This window comes from Hakea prostrata, chromosome 10, assembly GCF_041222555.1.
Source record: "Hakea prostrata isolate BN-2017 chromosome 10, UWA_Hpros_2, whole genome shotgun sequence".
In the NCBI taxonomy this organism is placed as follows: Eukaryota; Viridiplantae; Streptophyta; class Magnoliopsida; order Proteales; family Proteaceae; genus Hakea; species Hakea prostrata.
In genome coordinates this window covers 49234148-49248496 of record NC_142609.1, presented here as the reverse complement: position 1 = coordinate 49248496, position 14349 = coordinate 49234148, and the positions used below count along the sequence as shown (strand labels likewise).

General features: G+C 38.9%; 1 protein-coding gene across 1 annotated transcript in view; it reads right to left on the bottom strand.

Moving 5' to 3' along the window:
• The window catches only part of LOC149003712 (callose synthase 3-like), a 45584-nt gene that overhangs the window by 4871 nt on the left and 26364 nt on the right, over positions 1-14349 (bottom strand). Inside the window, 5 exon segments of the mRNA XM_089138336.1 lie at positions 11830-11983; positions 12059-12242; positions 12357-12425; positions 12592-12726; positions 12807-12916. Of these exon segments, the coding sequence (XP_088994462.1) occupies positions 11830-11983; positions 12059-12242; positions 12357-12425; positions 12592-12726; positions 12807-12916 (652 nt within the window).

Genomic DNA, 14349 nt, shown 5'->3' with positions numbered 1-14349 from the left:
GCTTCACTACCCAAAAATAATTAGGTTGCCTAAGCAGATGACATATTCCAAGACTTCTAAAATAAGCCTGTTGCTTCTACTTAGTATAAGCTACAGAGGTTTCTTATCAAGTTGGCAAATTGTAAAGCATCCAACTACATGCGGAAAGAGATGTTGAGCTAAATTGACTTGACCCTGACTTGTACAAATTGTACAGTGACTCCTCACACCCATCCAATCAAGGCTACAGTCCAGAGCCTTCAATCACATGGGGTGCTGTCTTGGTAAACTATTTGCTTAAGGCCTTCTTAAATTTTTGACAATAACACTAGCACAGGTGGTTAGCTCGGTTGTCAAGGTGAAAAAGCGACAGAAGCGGTTGGGGCACATTTTTTTAGTACAATATTTTATGTGGCAGAAATCATTACAAAAAACTAATATAGTTTTGCCATAAGCTAAACAAATATTAAAGAAGCATAATTATAAAAAATTATCATAAGAAAAAAAAAAAACATAAGTTTATCCTATCATAAGATAAATATACAATAGCGATTAGCAACATAATGTAATAACTAACAGCGCTATAACATACAATTATAACCAATACAAAATTATCAATATAAAAATGGAAATACGGGAAAAATATTTTTTATTATATGGGAAAAAATATGCATGATGCAGTCTCCAATATAAAAAATTGTTAGCTTGTTGCTCAACCTAAGCATTTGATTTTTTTAACCCAAGTTTTTAAGTAAATGACTAAAATCTAATCGAAACTTAGTTTGTCCGCTTTTTTGGCCGAATGATAAATTAATTGATCATGTTAATCTGAAAAAATCTCCATCTAATGATTCCCGAATTTGAAGTGAATAATTATTATTTTCATATTATCGTTTTGTATAATAAAATTTGATGTTCTAGAAAGGAAAAAAAAAAATCCAAAAACAAAAGTTTAGGTATAAAATGTCAACAAAGTGTAAGCTTTAGTGCAAGGTGATAAAACCGCATAGGCAAACGCCTTGATAACAGTAGTGGTTAGGGTTTTTTTTTTTTTTTTTAATACTTAATTGCTAGTTTGGTGCATGTTGAAGAATGCACAGAAAGGCACCATGCCTGGGTGTGCAAGCTTCTAGAAGAGGGGGTCTTTCCTCTTTTACATATGTGCGTTACTTTCTAATTTGGTGTAGGAATCTTGGTGAACAAGGTTTGGGAATTTTGGAAATCTTACTTTCTATTTTTCTGTTAGTTACTAATTCTAGAACTTACCTTTGCCAAAAAATAAACCTTAATGAGCTAAAACATTGCAGCAAAAGGAAGTACTGAGATGACGAAAAGAGAAGAAGACGGAAGAAGAATTGAGAGGAACCACACAAACCTGCGATTTTAGCCAAAGGCTCTAGATTCGCAGGCAGCCTTTATTTATAGCTTTAACCTTACAACTTGAGAGACAAGTAACTTGTCCTCCAGAAAGGAAATAAGAAATTACAATCTATGCACAGAAAATACTAGCATTCCTAAGATCTGTCCAAAATAGAAACAACCAAAAAGGAAAGTTTTAGAATTCATAACTAACAGCAAAATAGAAAGTAAGACTTCCAAAAATCTCAAACCTTGTTCACCAAGACACTTAATCCAAACTAGAAAGTAACGAACATCATAGTTGTTAAGGCGTCGCCTAGGCGTTCGGGCACCCTCGGGGGCTATAATGTGAACGTCACCTTGCTGAAATCCAATAAGTCGGCTTCTGAGGCATCGCCTCAGACGCCTTGGACGTCGGGCTCATTTGGTTCTTTAAACTTTTTTGTAAAAAAGGATGCCAAATCTATGGCCTATAATATAAAGACATGATGCCAATCTAAAGGTCTTCATTGGTTAGACTACACATCAGTTAAAAGATATTGTGAATTTGTGATACATGGAATCATATCCATTGCTATTTTGGTTGGAAAAAGAAAAGGAAAAAAAAACCCAAAAATCGCGAAGTTAAAACAATGGAAAACCCCAAATCGAAAGAACACAAAATCACAGCGACGATTAGAGCCCCTCATCCTCTTGGCTTCTCTCACCCCTCTTTGCAATTGTCGGTGACCAAAGCTCTCTCCAGTCACCGGTGGTAACTGGTAAGTGTCTTTTACTTTCCCCTCTTTTTTTCTTCCTCTGATGGTGACAGAATTAATTTTCATCGCCCAACCTGTATCATGGTAGAAGATCTCGCTCTCGAGAGAGATCTCGCCACCTTGAAAAAGAGAGATCTCGACCGTCTCGGTGAGATCTCGGTCGAGATATACAATTTTTTGGCGTCAACTCGATGGCCCATCTCGGTGGGTTAAAACTTGGTATTTAGCTTATTTAAGGCCTTTTGAACACGTTGGTGGCCTTGGATTTGTCAGAAACAACCCTATGTATAATTTCTAAGTCTACCCATAGTGTGAAACCGAAATGTAGTAGGATTAGGGAATGCAATGTTATACAACATGTAATATAGAAACTTTAAAGCATATAAATGAAAAGCAAGTATATCAAATGCATCAACTAACTTAAATGTTATCAAAATTCCATCCATATGAGTATCACAATCTCAATTTTCAAGAATAAAATAATTATACAACCATTAGAAGTTCTATATAAGTCATTAAATCATAAATTCATAAGACAAGCAGAGAATGATTGATCTTCCTTGTTGTAGATGTGCTAAGAGTAGTTGCAAGTGAAAATTCAGCAAAAATCCACAGGAAAAGGCAAAAATTGAGTTCCAGCGAGATATCCTAACTCGCAGATCTCGACCTCCATCTCGTCTTGCCAAGGTGAAAAAACGAGATATCTCGCGAGATCTCCCACCATGACCTGTATAAACCTCGTTTCGTAGCTCAAGTTGCAGCACCAGACTACCAGAGTGAACTAACTCAAGTTGCAATGCGGGAGGAGCCACAAGCAAATACCAATGAAGGGCATCCACAGTCATGATTGAGGTTGGATGGAGGGCATCAAAAAAGACCTCAACACAAATCCTTATTAAGGCAAAACTGTCAATCTTTTGGTTATTTAGTGACTTTAGTCATAATAGAGAGGGCGGTTGATCATTGAGCCGATGAAGCTCAGTCTAGTTTGGCACCAAACAATGGAAGTGAATGCCTGGCATAGTGCAGAGAAATGTGGTACAGGTCAACCTCAGTTGCAAATATTAACTCCATCAATGGAGGAAGACGAAAATTCCACTGTTCAAAACGTAAGCGACGAGTAAACCCTAAGGCATTTAATATTTGACTATATTGAAAAGAGCCTGACTCCTAACAAAGTGACGCCTATGAGGACTCTAAGTTTCTTGTCTTCATTGGCTATTTTGAAGATGAAATTCCACCGTCCAAGACACAAGGTAAGCAAAATTGCCGATATATCACCGAAATTCGGTGATTTCGGTCTTGGGGAAACGAACCCAAGGATCGAAATACGGCGGGATATGGCCGATGCCATTTTATCGCCGAACTGGTGATATATCCTCATTATTTTCCTGTATTTTCTCTCCTAGTTCTTGGCATTTTGGGCATATTTTCGTCCTACCTTGACATAGAACCTTAGTTCTCATTTCATTATTGACGGGTATAGCATTATTCGCAACGATCAAGCGAGATTTCACACAGATCTAGGTGTTTTGTGGAGTTTTTCATATGAGAGGTAAACTGTTTTTCCTTAAATTGTTTTTTTTTTAAATGCATGCCATAATGTTGTTGGATGGGTATGAAATTAATATATGTTGAATACAGTAGGCTGATCTACAAACTCACCGAGTCGGAATTTTTTTTGCAAAGTAATTTATTTATTTATTTTCGAGCGTCAAAAATTGTATTTTGCTACATTTTAAATGCTTGCTTTTTGCATGATATATGTGTTGTATCGTGATTGAAAAAATGAGGATCTCCATGGGCCGATCTACGGACTCACAGAGTAGGAATATTTTTCAACCCAATAAATAATTATTTGAATTTTGAAATTTTATTAAAATATTAATTTAAAATATAAATATTTATGGAAAAAAGAGAAAAAATTATGAACAAAAAAGGAAAATGATTTTGAAAATTAGAGAAAATCATGGAATACCAATATAATTATTTTCAAGCGTTGCTCGTGTGGTTTCATTGTCGGTTTTGATTTGGTAGCCTTTTTCTTTTGTCGAAAAAAAATTAAATATTGTTCAATTGTTTAATTGTTTAAGCAATCATTTTTGTTGCAATAGTTGTCATGTCTAGCAGTGGGAGAGGAGCAGGTTCACAGGGCTGGGGATAAGGACAGCCACAGGGAGTGGGGCTTGCAGCGAGGGGGAGGGTTGATCCTGCATGGCAATATTGTGTTGCTATTAATGGCAACAAGAGTAAAACAAAATGCAACTTCTATGGTAAGGAGTTGAACTCGGGTGGCATAAGCAGATTTAAGGCTCACATCACTGGTAGTTGAAAGGATGTGGCCACCTGCACTGAGGCGAATGCTGATATCGTGAAGGCAGTTAGATAGATGGAGAAAGAAATAGAAGAAGTGGAGGGTGAATGATGCATTGGATGAGGCGGTGTGGGGACCATCATCTTACTGAGTTTATTCAGATTCTGATTAGGATGTTGACCTCGTTGATCTCTGAGAGCAGCAGGAAAGGAACATTAGACGGGTGATGGCTAAGAGCAGGGAGATACAGTACTAGGAGGAGAGGGCCAGAGCTAGATGTACAAAAGCTGGTCCCTCTAGGCCTGCAAGGGCTAGAGCATCTGGATCAAGGGTTGGAGCATCTAAATCTAGGGACAGGGGTGGAATACGTGGTTTGTTCAGCCAATCACAGAGTCAGAGGGTCACTTCTACGACAGATCTACGGGGACCACGTGACTATCCACAAAGGAGGGATCCTATCCTAGAGATCTTGATATTTTTTAGAAAGAAAGGGGCCAAGCAGCCAAAGATTACATGTGCATGGAAAGGGATGGCAAGAAAGTGAAGAGGCCAGTGTCGAAGTGGATGTACTACATTTCGGTTCCAGCAAGCACGACACAGGGTCCTTATTACAGGAATATGATTGACACTATCGCAGATGCAGGTCCTGGATATTGTGGTCCCACCCTAAAGAGGTGATGACCACCTTACTGATTGAGGAGCTGCTGCAACAATACATCAGTAGTTTAAGACAGATGTGGGGATCCTATGGATGCACCATTATGTGTGATGGATGGATTGGTCCGACAAGAAAGTCTATCATCAACTTTAGGGTGTATTGTGATAGGACATAGGAGGACCATTTTTTTAAGATCTCTGGATGATACTAGGCACACAAAAGACCACATGTATATACTTGGACTCCTACAGGATGTTATTGATGAGGTTGGGAAGAATAATGTAGTGCAGATTGTCACCGATAATGGCTCCAACTTCAAGAAGGCAAGTGAGGTACTGATTAATACACCTGGATATAACCTATATTGGACACCCTGCACAGCTCACTGTATCGACCTTATGTTAAAGGACATCGGTAAGATCAGTATTATATAGACACACTGGAGAGGGCCAAACAAGTAACACCTTCTATAATCATACTGCTGCTTTAGATATGATGAGCCGAGCATGCAAGGGTGAGTTAGTCTAACCCGGTCCAACGAGATCCGCCATGAATTTCGTCGCCCTCAGCAGTATTCAGGAAAGAAAGGCATGCTTGAGATCCATGTTTGCATCAGAGGAGTGGTTCTCATGGGTTGGATCAAAGTAAGTATTTCTTTTTTCTCTAATATTTGATTTAACAAGTTTTTAACTTCTTATACATTTATACTACGAATATCTAGTATGTAGTATTTATTACTAACTTTGTATTTGTGATAATTCAGTACTAGTAGTGGGCGCACCACACAAACGACAATCTCATCTGATGAGTTTTGGAGGAATGTGACAGTTGTGCTACAGACCTTAGATCCCCTAGTAAGGGTCTTACGTATGGTTGGTTCCTCCCTGAGGGAGCCCCCACTATGCCCCACATTTATGCAGCCCTTGAGTGGATGAAGGCAGCAATTCAAAGAGCTAACCCCAGAGGTTGCACTACTTACCTGAACATTGTGCATGCTAGATAGATTGCTCATCTAATGCATCCGATGCATAGGTCGGGTAAGTAATTAGTGTGGGTTATTATTATTAATTTGAGACTTGTAGTAAATATTAAGTCTCTAACTGTGAGTTTGTGAATTGTGCAGCCTATTATCTGAATCCAAAATATTAGTACAGTGAAAGTTTAGGGTTGCGGTCTGACTTGCTTGGTGCCGTTATGGAGGTTATTGCGAAGTTAGAGCCAAATCCAATGGTTCAATCAAATTGCCACATGGAGGTTAGAAGTTAGAGCTTAGTACTTGCTTTTTATTTGTGAAAGAATTTAGCTAACAATCAATACAAATTATTGCAGATAAAATTGTTTAAAGATGCACTGGGGGCCTTCGGTTCAGTTGCTGCTCTACATAACCGACGAAATTATGATCCAGGTTAGATGTATGATTACTACTATTATTATTACATTTTACATATAAATATAAAATTATATAAGTACGATTTTGGTTAAGCATTAAAGTATTAACTTAATTTATTTGTGATAATGCAGCAGAGTGGTGGGTTCTGTATGGGGGCGATGCAAAGAACCTCTGGAGAGTGGCAGTGAAGATCCTCTCCCAAACTAGCTCTGCCTTTTGGTGTGAGCGGAATTGAAGTACATTTGGCAAGATTCACTCCCAGAGGAGGAACAGGTTGGGAAGTCAACGTCTGAATGACCTCGTGTATTGCCACTACAATATGAGGGTGAATATAGAGCATGTCAGTTTAAATGGTATCTGTGAGACGGACAAGGAAATACAGCTCGATGATATCACTGCAGATGAGCAACATCCCCTCACTGATTGGTTGTTGGACAGGGGTGAGCTAGTGTTAGACCAGCCTGGAGGTAGGCCAGACCCAGTCATTGCTCAAGCTGTGGGAGTTGATTTAGAGGAGTACATGACATCTCGAGAGGGGTAGGTACATGTATAGGCAGCTGCCATCACTGCTGATGAGTATTGGATGGTGCAGCTTGGCACACATGAGGATGATCCAGATGACACCCTTGCTCCCAGTCCTAGTCAGACTCGGAGGGATGATGATGATGACGACGGTGGTCTTGGTGGTGGTGGTGGAGTACATGAGCGATTACATGTTCCATTATTAGAGACACAGCATCACCCCCAGAGATACAGTGGAGAGACTCAATACACGCATGCCACCCAGGATGATGATCATGGTGATGAGGTTTATTGTGGTCGTCCTACGAGCTACATTCAGCCAGGGAGGGGGGAGGCTCATCGGGGGCAGCAACATCACATGCAAGGGTATGGGTGGTATCGCTATGGTTATAGTGACGATACTCGATCGTATGGCTCATACAACCATTTCGATTTGATGGACAGGTTGTCGAGAGTGATGGGGTCCATGAGCTTGGAAGAGTCTGTAGGCTCCACACCTGCTTATGGCTATGTTGTCCCTTCCGCTTATGGATACGATGATAACACACCTGTCATCTAGGAGTTCGCACTACCATGGGTATTAATGGATCTTCCATAAGCTCGGGTTCGCAGGATGGCAGCACGTATGGGAATTATGATGGTTGGGGTCATCATCATCAGTGTCTCCCGCTTATGCCTCCATTTGGCTCAGGGACAACTGCTATGTTGGAGGCATCATACCGATATCCTTTCAATCATACAATGTCAATTGAAGAGCTCCGTTCATGTTACCCCCCCTGATTCGGAGAAGTTTACAGCCATAGATGGTGCCAATTACGCAACTCTGGTTTCTTTGTATGTCAACAACCATCAGCATGAGATGTCTTGAAGTGACTTCAAGAAAATAATGGAGCGTAAGTTTGAAGTGGTAGCCTTTGGGCCTTGTACCACACTATCATGGGACATAGAACTGATGGATCCACCAAGGCATAGTACTTGGTATTGAGTATTGACAGGTACATAGTTGTATACTTGTATTTGTATATTAGTATAGTAGTATTTTTTAATAATGTTTATCACTCTATTGTCATTGTGCATATTTATGTTGGTTTAATTGTTTAAAATAATGTTATAGAATTATAGTTTTACCAGTATACAGTTAGGTATATGCCGATTGAGAACACCAATTTGAGTGAGTTTTTAGGCAAAACCAGCCATTCCACTGTGTTTATTGGCATCAAATTAGGGTAGAGACCAAGTTTCAGCCCAAATTGACCAAAAATACCCCCCGAAATTGGGGGAGGGGGCGAAACTTACCGAAATATCGGCGAGATTTTGCCATATCGCCCTGTTCACCGGGTAGTGAACCTGGCAAACTGTCCGATATTTCGCACCTTGCCAAGACGTAAGTATTCACCAAACACTATAGTCTCCATTGTTTATCCATTGCAAAATGGCTCTAACTCCCCTGTTTAGTCTTGCTGGGAAGCTGTAGTTCCAAGTGGATGATCACGAAGTCAGAGTCCATGTTCTCTAATTTCACGTGGCTTGCGCCTTGTAGGAGTAGAAGATTCATTACATTCCATGGGATTCCATTTTGCAAATGAAATCTGAAGGAGCATTAAGCATCAAGTGCATCAAGGATACAAATGTCACCGGCATTTTCAAGCAGACATGGTGGATAGCATCTAATAGGAATGGTCTCCGAGTTAAATGGGTTTATTTGCAACTTAAGGAATGGTTCTATTTGGACAATTGAACAATCCATAACTAATCTTGGGTGTAGAGAAAATTCTAAAACTTAGTTATCAAGGTTTTGCATTGATCACGGAGTTAGAGGGCCTTGTTGAGTGCCTGGGGATATGATCGCCACATGGCATTCCTTGGTGAGCAAAGCATTGTAGCGTGATGTTTCTATGTAAGTATTTTATTAACAGAAAGGCATGTTAAAAGTCAAATAAGTATACTTGTATGCTTAATAAGTATTAGAGAGTCATTAAACGTCTTGAGACTCGTTACATTGAACTTCATTAAGTCAACAATATAACACAAAAATTCAAATGAAGTCAACAATCGAGCAATTACCACAACTTCACAGAAACGTGAAACACAATTTCAAATAATCTCAGACTATCGAATCATATAATCCTCGGATGATAAACTTAGATGAATCATGCTAAAACTTGCATAATACTTGACTAACAAACTCTTATACCGGGTTACTACAGAATTACAGCCGCTGGCTGGCTGGCAGCCACAGCAGTAACCACAAGTACTGCCACTAACATTATAGCAGGATCAGGAACAATAGATGGAATCGTAAGTAGAAAATTGTTTCTGAAATTTTTTCTGAGAAAAGGAAACTCCCTCTTTTGATTTGTTTGTTTGAATTAAGTCCATGTGACGCAATATACACATATAATATACACAGCAATATGAAACTACTTTTAAGAATAGAATGGAAGGTTATATAATTCTATCTTGCTTTGGTTTTAATAATTTGATGAAGCATAATGTATGAAAACCATATTCACAAACCGATAACAATATGCATACAGCAAAACTCCCTCTTTCGATTTTGTTTGTTTGTTTGAATTAAGTCCATGTGACGCAATATACACACTACACAGCAATATGAAACTACTTTTAAGAATAGAATGGAAGGTTATATAATTCTATCTTGCTTTGTTTTAAATAATTTGAAGAAGCATAATGTATGAAAACCATATTCACAAACCGATAACAATATGCATACAGCATAAAACTAAAATACAATAACAATTAGTACCTTGACACCATGGCGTATGTAGACAATGCTTTGATAACTATGCTCTGAAATTTAGACCTAGGACAAAACCTCGCATTCAGCATATCACTGGTAACGACCTACTACCCGGTTACCATTAAAGAATTGACAACTTAATGGGGGTGCTGCTGCATCAATATGGAGATAGGACTTGATACGATGCAGGTTCTCAGAGATTGGCGGATGTAGATAGAATCAATTCACAAGACATTAGGAGTCCAGGGCCTCAAGTTTCTACTGACTTAGGTATAATTTGGAGAGCTCTTCAGACTCTACAAAGCTATAGGTTTATTTACAAAAAATCAGCTTAGGAGTAGGTGCACGGCCATGGTCAGATGCTAGGATGTCGTTCTGATGTGTGGTTTATTGGTGGAAACCCAAAGCATGAGTGCGTAACCTGGAGGTGTTTGATGGATGCTCCACCAACTAAAGACTAGTCAATAAGGCAAAGTATTCGGGTGAATCCTAGTTGTGTATTTCATTGCGCTGGTATAAAGAGTAGAGATCACTCATACGATTCTCTAGAAAGAAACATGGAAACTACTCACACTGGGTAATAGACAATTAAACAACAATAGAATGTGGAAAACCAAGTGAAAGTTTGTGCAAACAAGTACTGCCAGTTATGCGTGATATTAAGCTTGCTTGATCTGCTGCAATTTATCATTTATGATGGGAGAGAAACAGAGGACTTCTTAGAGAACCAAAACCAACAGGCAAACTACCCAAACTACTAAATTTGAAGGGGTTAACAAGTGTTCGGTGTTAAATGTAAAAGTGACGCAGGATGAGACTGCCAAGAGGCTTGTGGAGGCGTAGCGCATTAATATTAGATGGAGGCCGATTCTGAAAACTTGTGTTGGAGGCATCCACTAAGAGGGATGGTTGCTCTACAAGTGATGGTATCTATCAGACAAGGTTAATGTGCACGGAATAGCAAGATTCTGAAACTAGTGAAGAAGCCCAATAAAATGGAAGTCATTCACGTATGGAAAGAGGTTAGTAGGGCAGCTGACTCACAGCTAGAGTGGATATTAGGAATAAGATATTATAATACAAGGCTACAAGCAATGGAGTTTAACAATATTGTACCACATGAGGCACACAGCTACTGGTTTCAATCTACAGCAAGTGGTTTGTCCTTTCCCTACTTAGGCTAAGACTGTTGCTTTTCTTATCCAGCTCTTCCAACAATTTGTCGTGCGGAGTTCTCTATGAAGGAGAGACATTCCAAGATTGTAAAAGGAATCATTCCAATTTGTGAAGCTTGTAATCAAAACCATGTGAGATATTTCCTGCTACATTTGCATCTCCATACAGGTAACTTTCTAGCTAGAGATGCTTAACCTAATACTTATGTCAACCTTCTTGATGAATGCCACCTTGAAATCCTAATATTGGAAACACTAATATCGATATTCACTACAACAAAATGTCAAAAGCAACAACACAATATAGAAATAGCACAAGAAGAAAAAACATACTAGTCTTGATGAAAGATAAATCTCTAGACTAGAAGGATGCTCAGCTGAATTATCACAATGTACTAAAAGGAAGAACACAAGCCCAAAGACAGAAGACTCTGGAGTTTGCAGAAGCAGTCCCACGCATCAGGCCAATCTCTCTAGGAACTCATAACAGCAAGAGCCAGGTCCAACTTTGGTCTTGGTCCCCTATGATACTACAGTTTATTTATTTATTTTATCTAGATCTGTCTTGCCATCTTCTGTTCCACTTGAAACAGGCTACAGAGTGGTACAGACTGTTTCAGTTTTAAAGCCTACTTATGAGTATTATTTTCTTCGAGACTATGGTTTTAACCGAAATTTCAATTTAGTAAATGGAATATCCAACCAAGGTTTTTGTCACAGGTAATCATTGGTGTGAGCTGTTTTCTCTTCACCTTCACCACCCTCATGTTTGTTCTTCACTCTCCTATACTCCACTCTATTTCTTCTTCTGTTTCTGTTCTCTCCCTGTTTCCCTCCTAACTTGCAGTTCGGTCACAAATTTCCCTACTGCATTTTGTAGTGGAAATTTTGATACAAAAGTACAATATAGTACCTGATCTAGCTGTTGCACTGGCTCTGCAGTGTTTGGAGATTTGGGTGCAGCTTTAACAAGTGCAGAATAGTAAACCTTGCGATTTACCCGTGTTGACTTATCCTTGCTAGGTGGTTCAACTTCATCAATGTAAGCTACACGAAGAGATGGATATCTGCCAAATGAACATATACAATCATTTACTCTAATAAGGATACAGAGTGATAACACATTAATTTGGAACACATACGTTGTCATAAGCCTTAGAATGTCCTGTGCACGAGCATTGCCAGACCGCTTATCAATTCCATATTTTTGGCAGGAAACCACATATGTGAATTTCATATCAGCGACAGCTTGACACTGTGTAAGCAAAGATCTTTCACTCTTAGACTGCTCCTCAGGATTTATAGCCTTATAGCCTTCCAACAAATCTGAGAAAGCAATCATCAAGGTGCAAATACAGAAGTTACCAAATATTGTATCATAAGCTGGCATAAAAACATAAAAACAAGAATTCCCTGATAATAATTCACAGTAAAAAGTACCTTCCTCTTTTGCCATGTCAAGGAAGGCCTGAAGTTCCAAGGCTTTCCGGTAATACATCATTCCTCTTACTACAATAGGAAGAAAAAAAACGATGACAGTGACCCAAAATTAACAGTCCAGAGAAAGTTTATTCAATTCTATGAAATGCGGGGCTCTGATTTTTTTTTTTTTTTTTTTTTTTTGGGGGGGGGGGGGGGGGGGGATGCATGTCCATACAAACTCCAAATACCATACCAGTTCTGGTCAAAGTTTGCCCCCTATACGAAGCCCAAAGACGAAGTTGCTCTTCATGTTCTGGATTCTGTGTGACTTCATCCAGGTCCTCCAGTCCTTCTCCCACACAACGCTCCAGAAAGTTTGTCCATTCATCTGGACACCCCACACAATTATGCATAAGAAAAATTTTCCTTCAAAATGCAGTATATTCATAATTTATCCCCAGCACAAACCTGGATATATTTTCTGCAAGTAGAAAAGGATGGAAACACCGTCTTCATTCGGTTGTTCAAGGTCATGCTTTGAAAAAAGAACCTCCTCCATATAGTAAGGGGTCAAAACACTACAGTAAAAATAATATGTCAAGTACCAAGAACCACAGAAAAAGTAAACAATAAGCTAGGTCTTTTTAAACAAGTATAGGCCCATATCCTAAAAAACAATAATATACTGATGATGAATGCAAAGCTGGCAGAGTTCCCAGAATTACTTTTATATAAGGGCCTGTTTGGTTACATGAATCCAGAGATTCATGAAATCTACAGATTCACCTTCTTACACTAAAAACGTGAATCTGTAGATTTATGGTTATGGGGAGAAATCCAAAGATTTCATTGCTACTATAAAAACGCTAAATATTTGCGCATTCACAAAAATCACGTCGACCAAATAGTTGTTAGGATGAATCCACAGATTTTATTCCACAACCAAACAGTTAATTTTACGTGACTCCATAGATTTGAAATCTCCAGACTCATGTAACCAAACAGGCCCTAAAGCAACTGGACTAATGACTCAGGTTGGCTACATAAGGTGCAGTGGATGGAACACTATCACACTCATATAATCTTCTTACATTCAAATAAGAAGGTTGTACAAATGCACTATTCTAAGCAGATCAGAGCCGGGGCATTCGGCTATAATATGTATCACAAAGTTGGAAGATAAACTAAGACCATTTGTAGATACCTTTATTCATCTCTTTTTTTTCTTTGTTATAGCTTATGATAGAAGAGCTCCCTAAACCTTTAGAACATAAAAGTTTGGAAGTTATTTCTGCATGCCCATATTGTTGAGAATTTGTTGCATCTATTTTTAGATTAGAAGGACTTGGAACATATATGATACAATTAGCCACACAAACATATGCCTATACTAAATTAGATAAAATATAAAAATACGGATGCTGAGGTATATGCAGACAATGATATGAAAAATTCCTCAAACTTTCCCAAAACCCAGGACAGAGGCAGCGATAAAAATTCTAAACATTCCCTAAATTCTCAAACCCCAGCCAAAACAATTAATATAAATCCACCACCCTAATGCAGAGATAAGTTCTGTTCTCCATTTGCTACAATATATCCACCAGGTTTTCGACCATTTGTCGGTTACCTTGCATTCCAATTGACTGTCATGCAAAACCTTTTAACATGATTTTCAGTTTATCTTCCTTTCTCATGTCTCACCTCCAGGGTGGACATGGTTTTTCCTTCCCCAACTTGCATATGGTTGCATGGTTCAAGATCTCAGTTTTGTGAGACCTCAAGACTAGACTACAAGCGAAACGTAGAAACTTGTAATCCGGGCTGAGATCTCTGCCTCGACTGAATTTCAGTCCAACCAGCTCCTTTAAACACCAGATCTCGTTAAGTCGAGACAAGAGACTGACTCAACCTCAGCCAACCTCCTTTGGCCGGATTTTTCACCAAAAACGTGTTCAGACCCCCCCCCCCCCAAAAAAAAAAAAAAAAAAAAGAAGGCTGCATCAACACC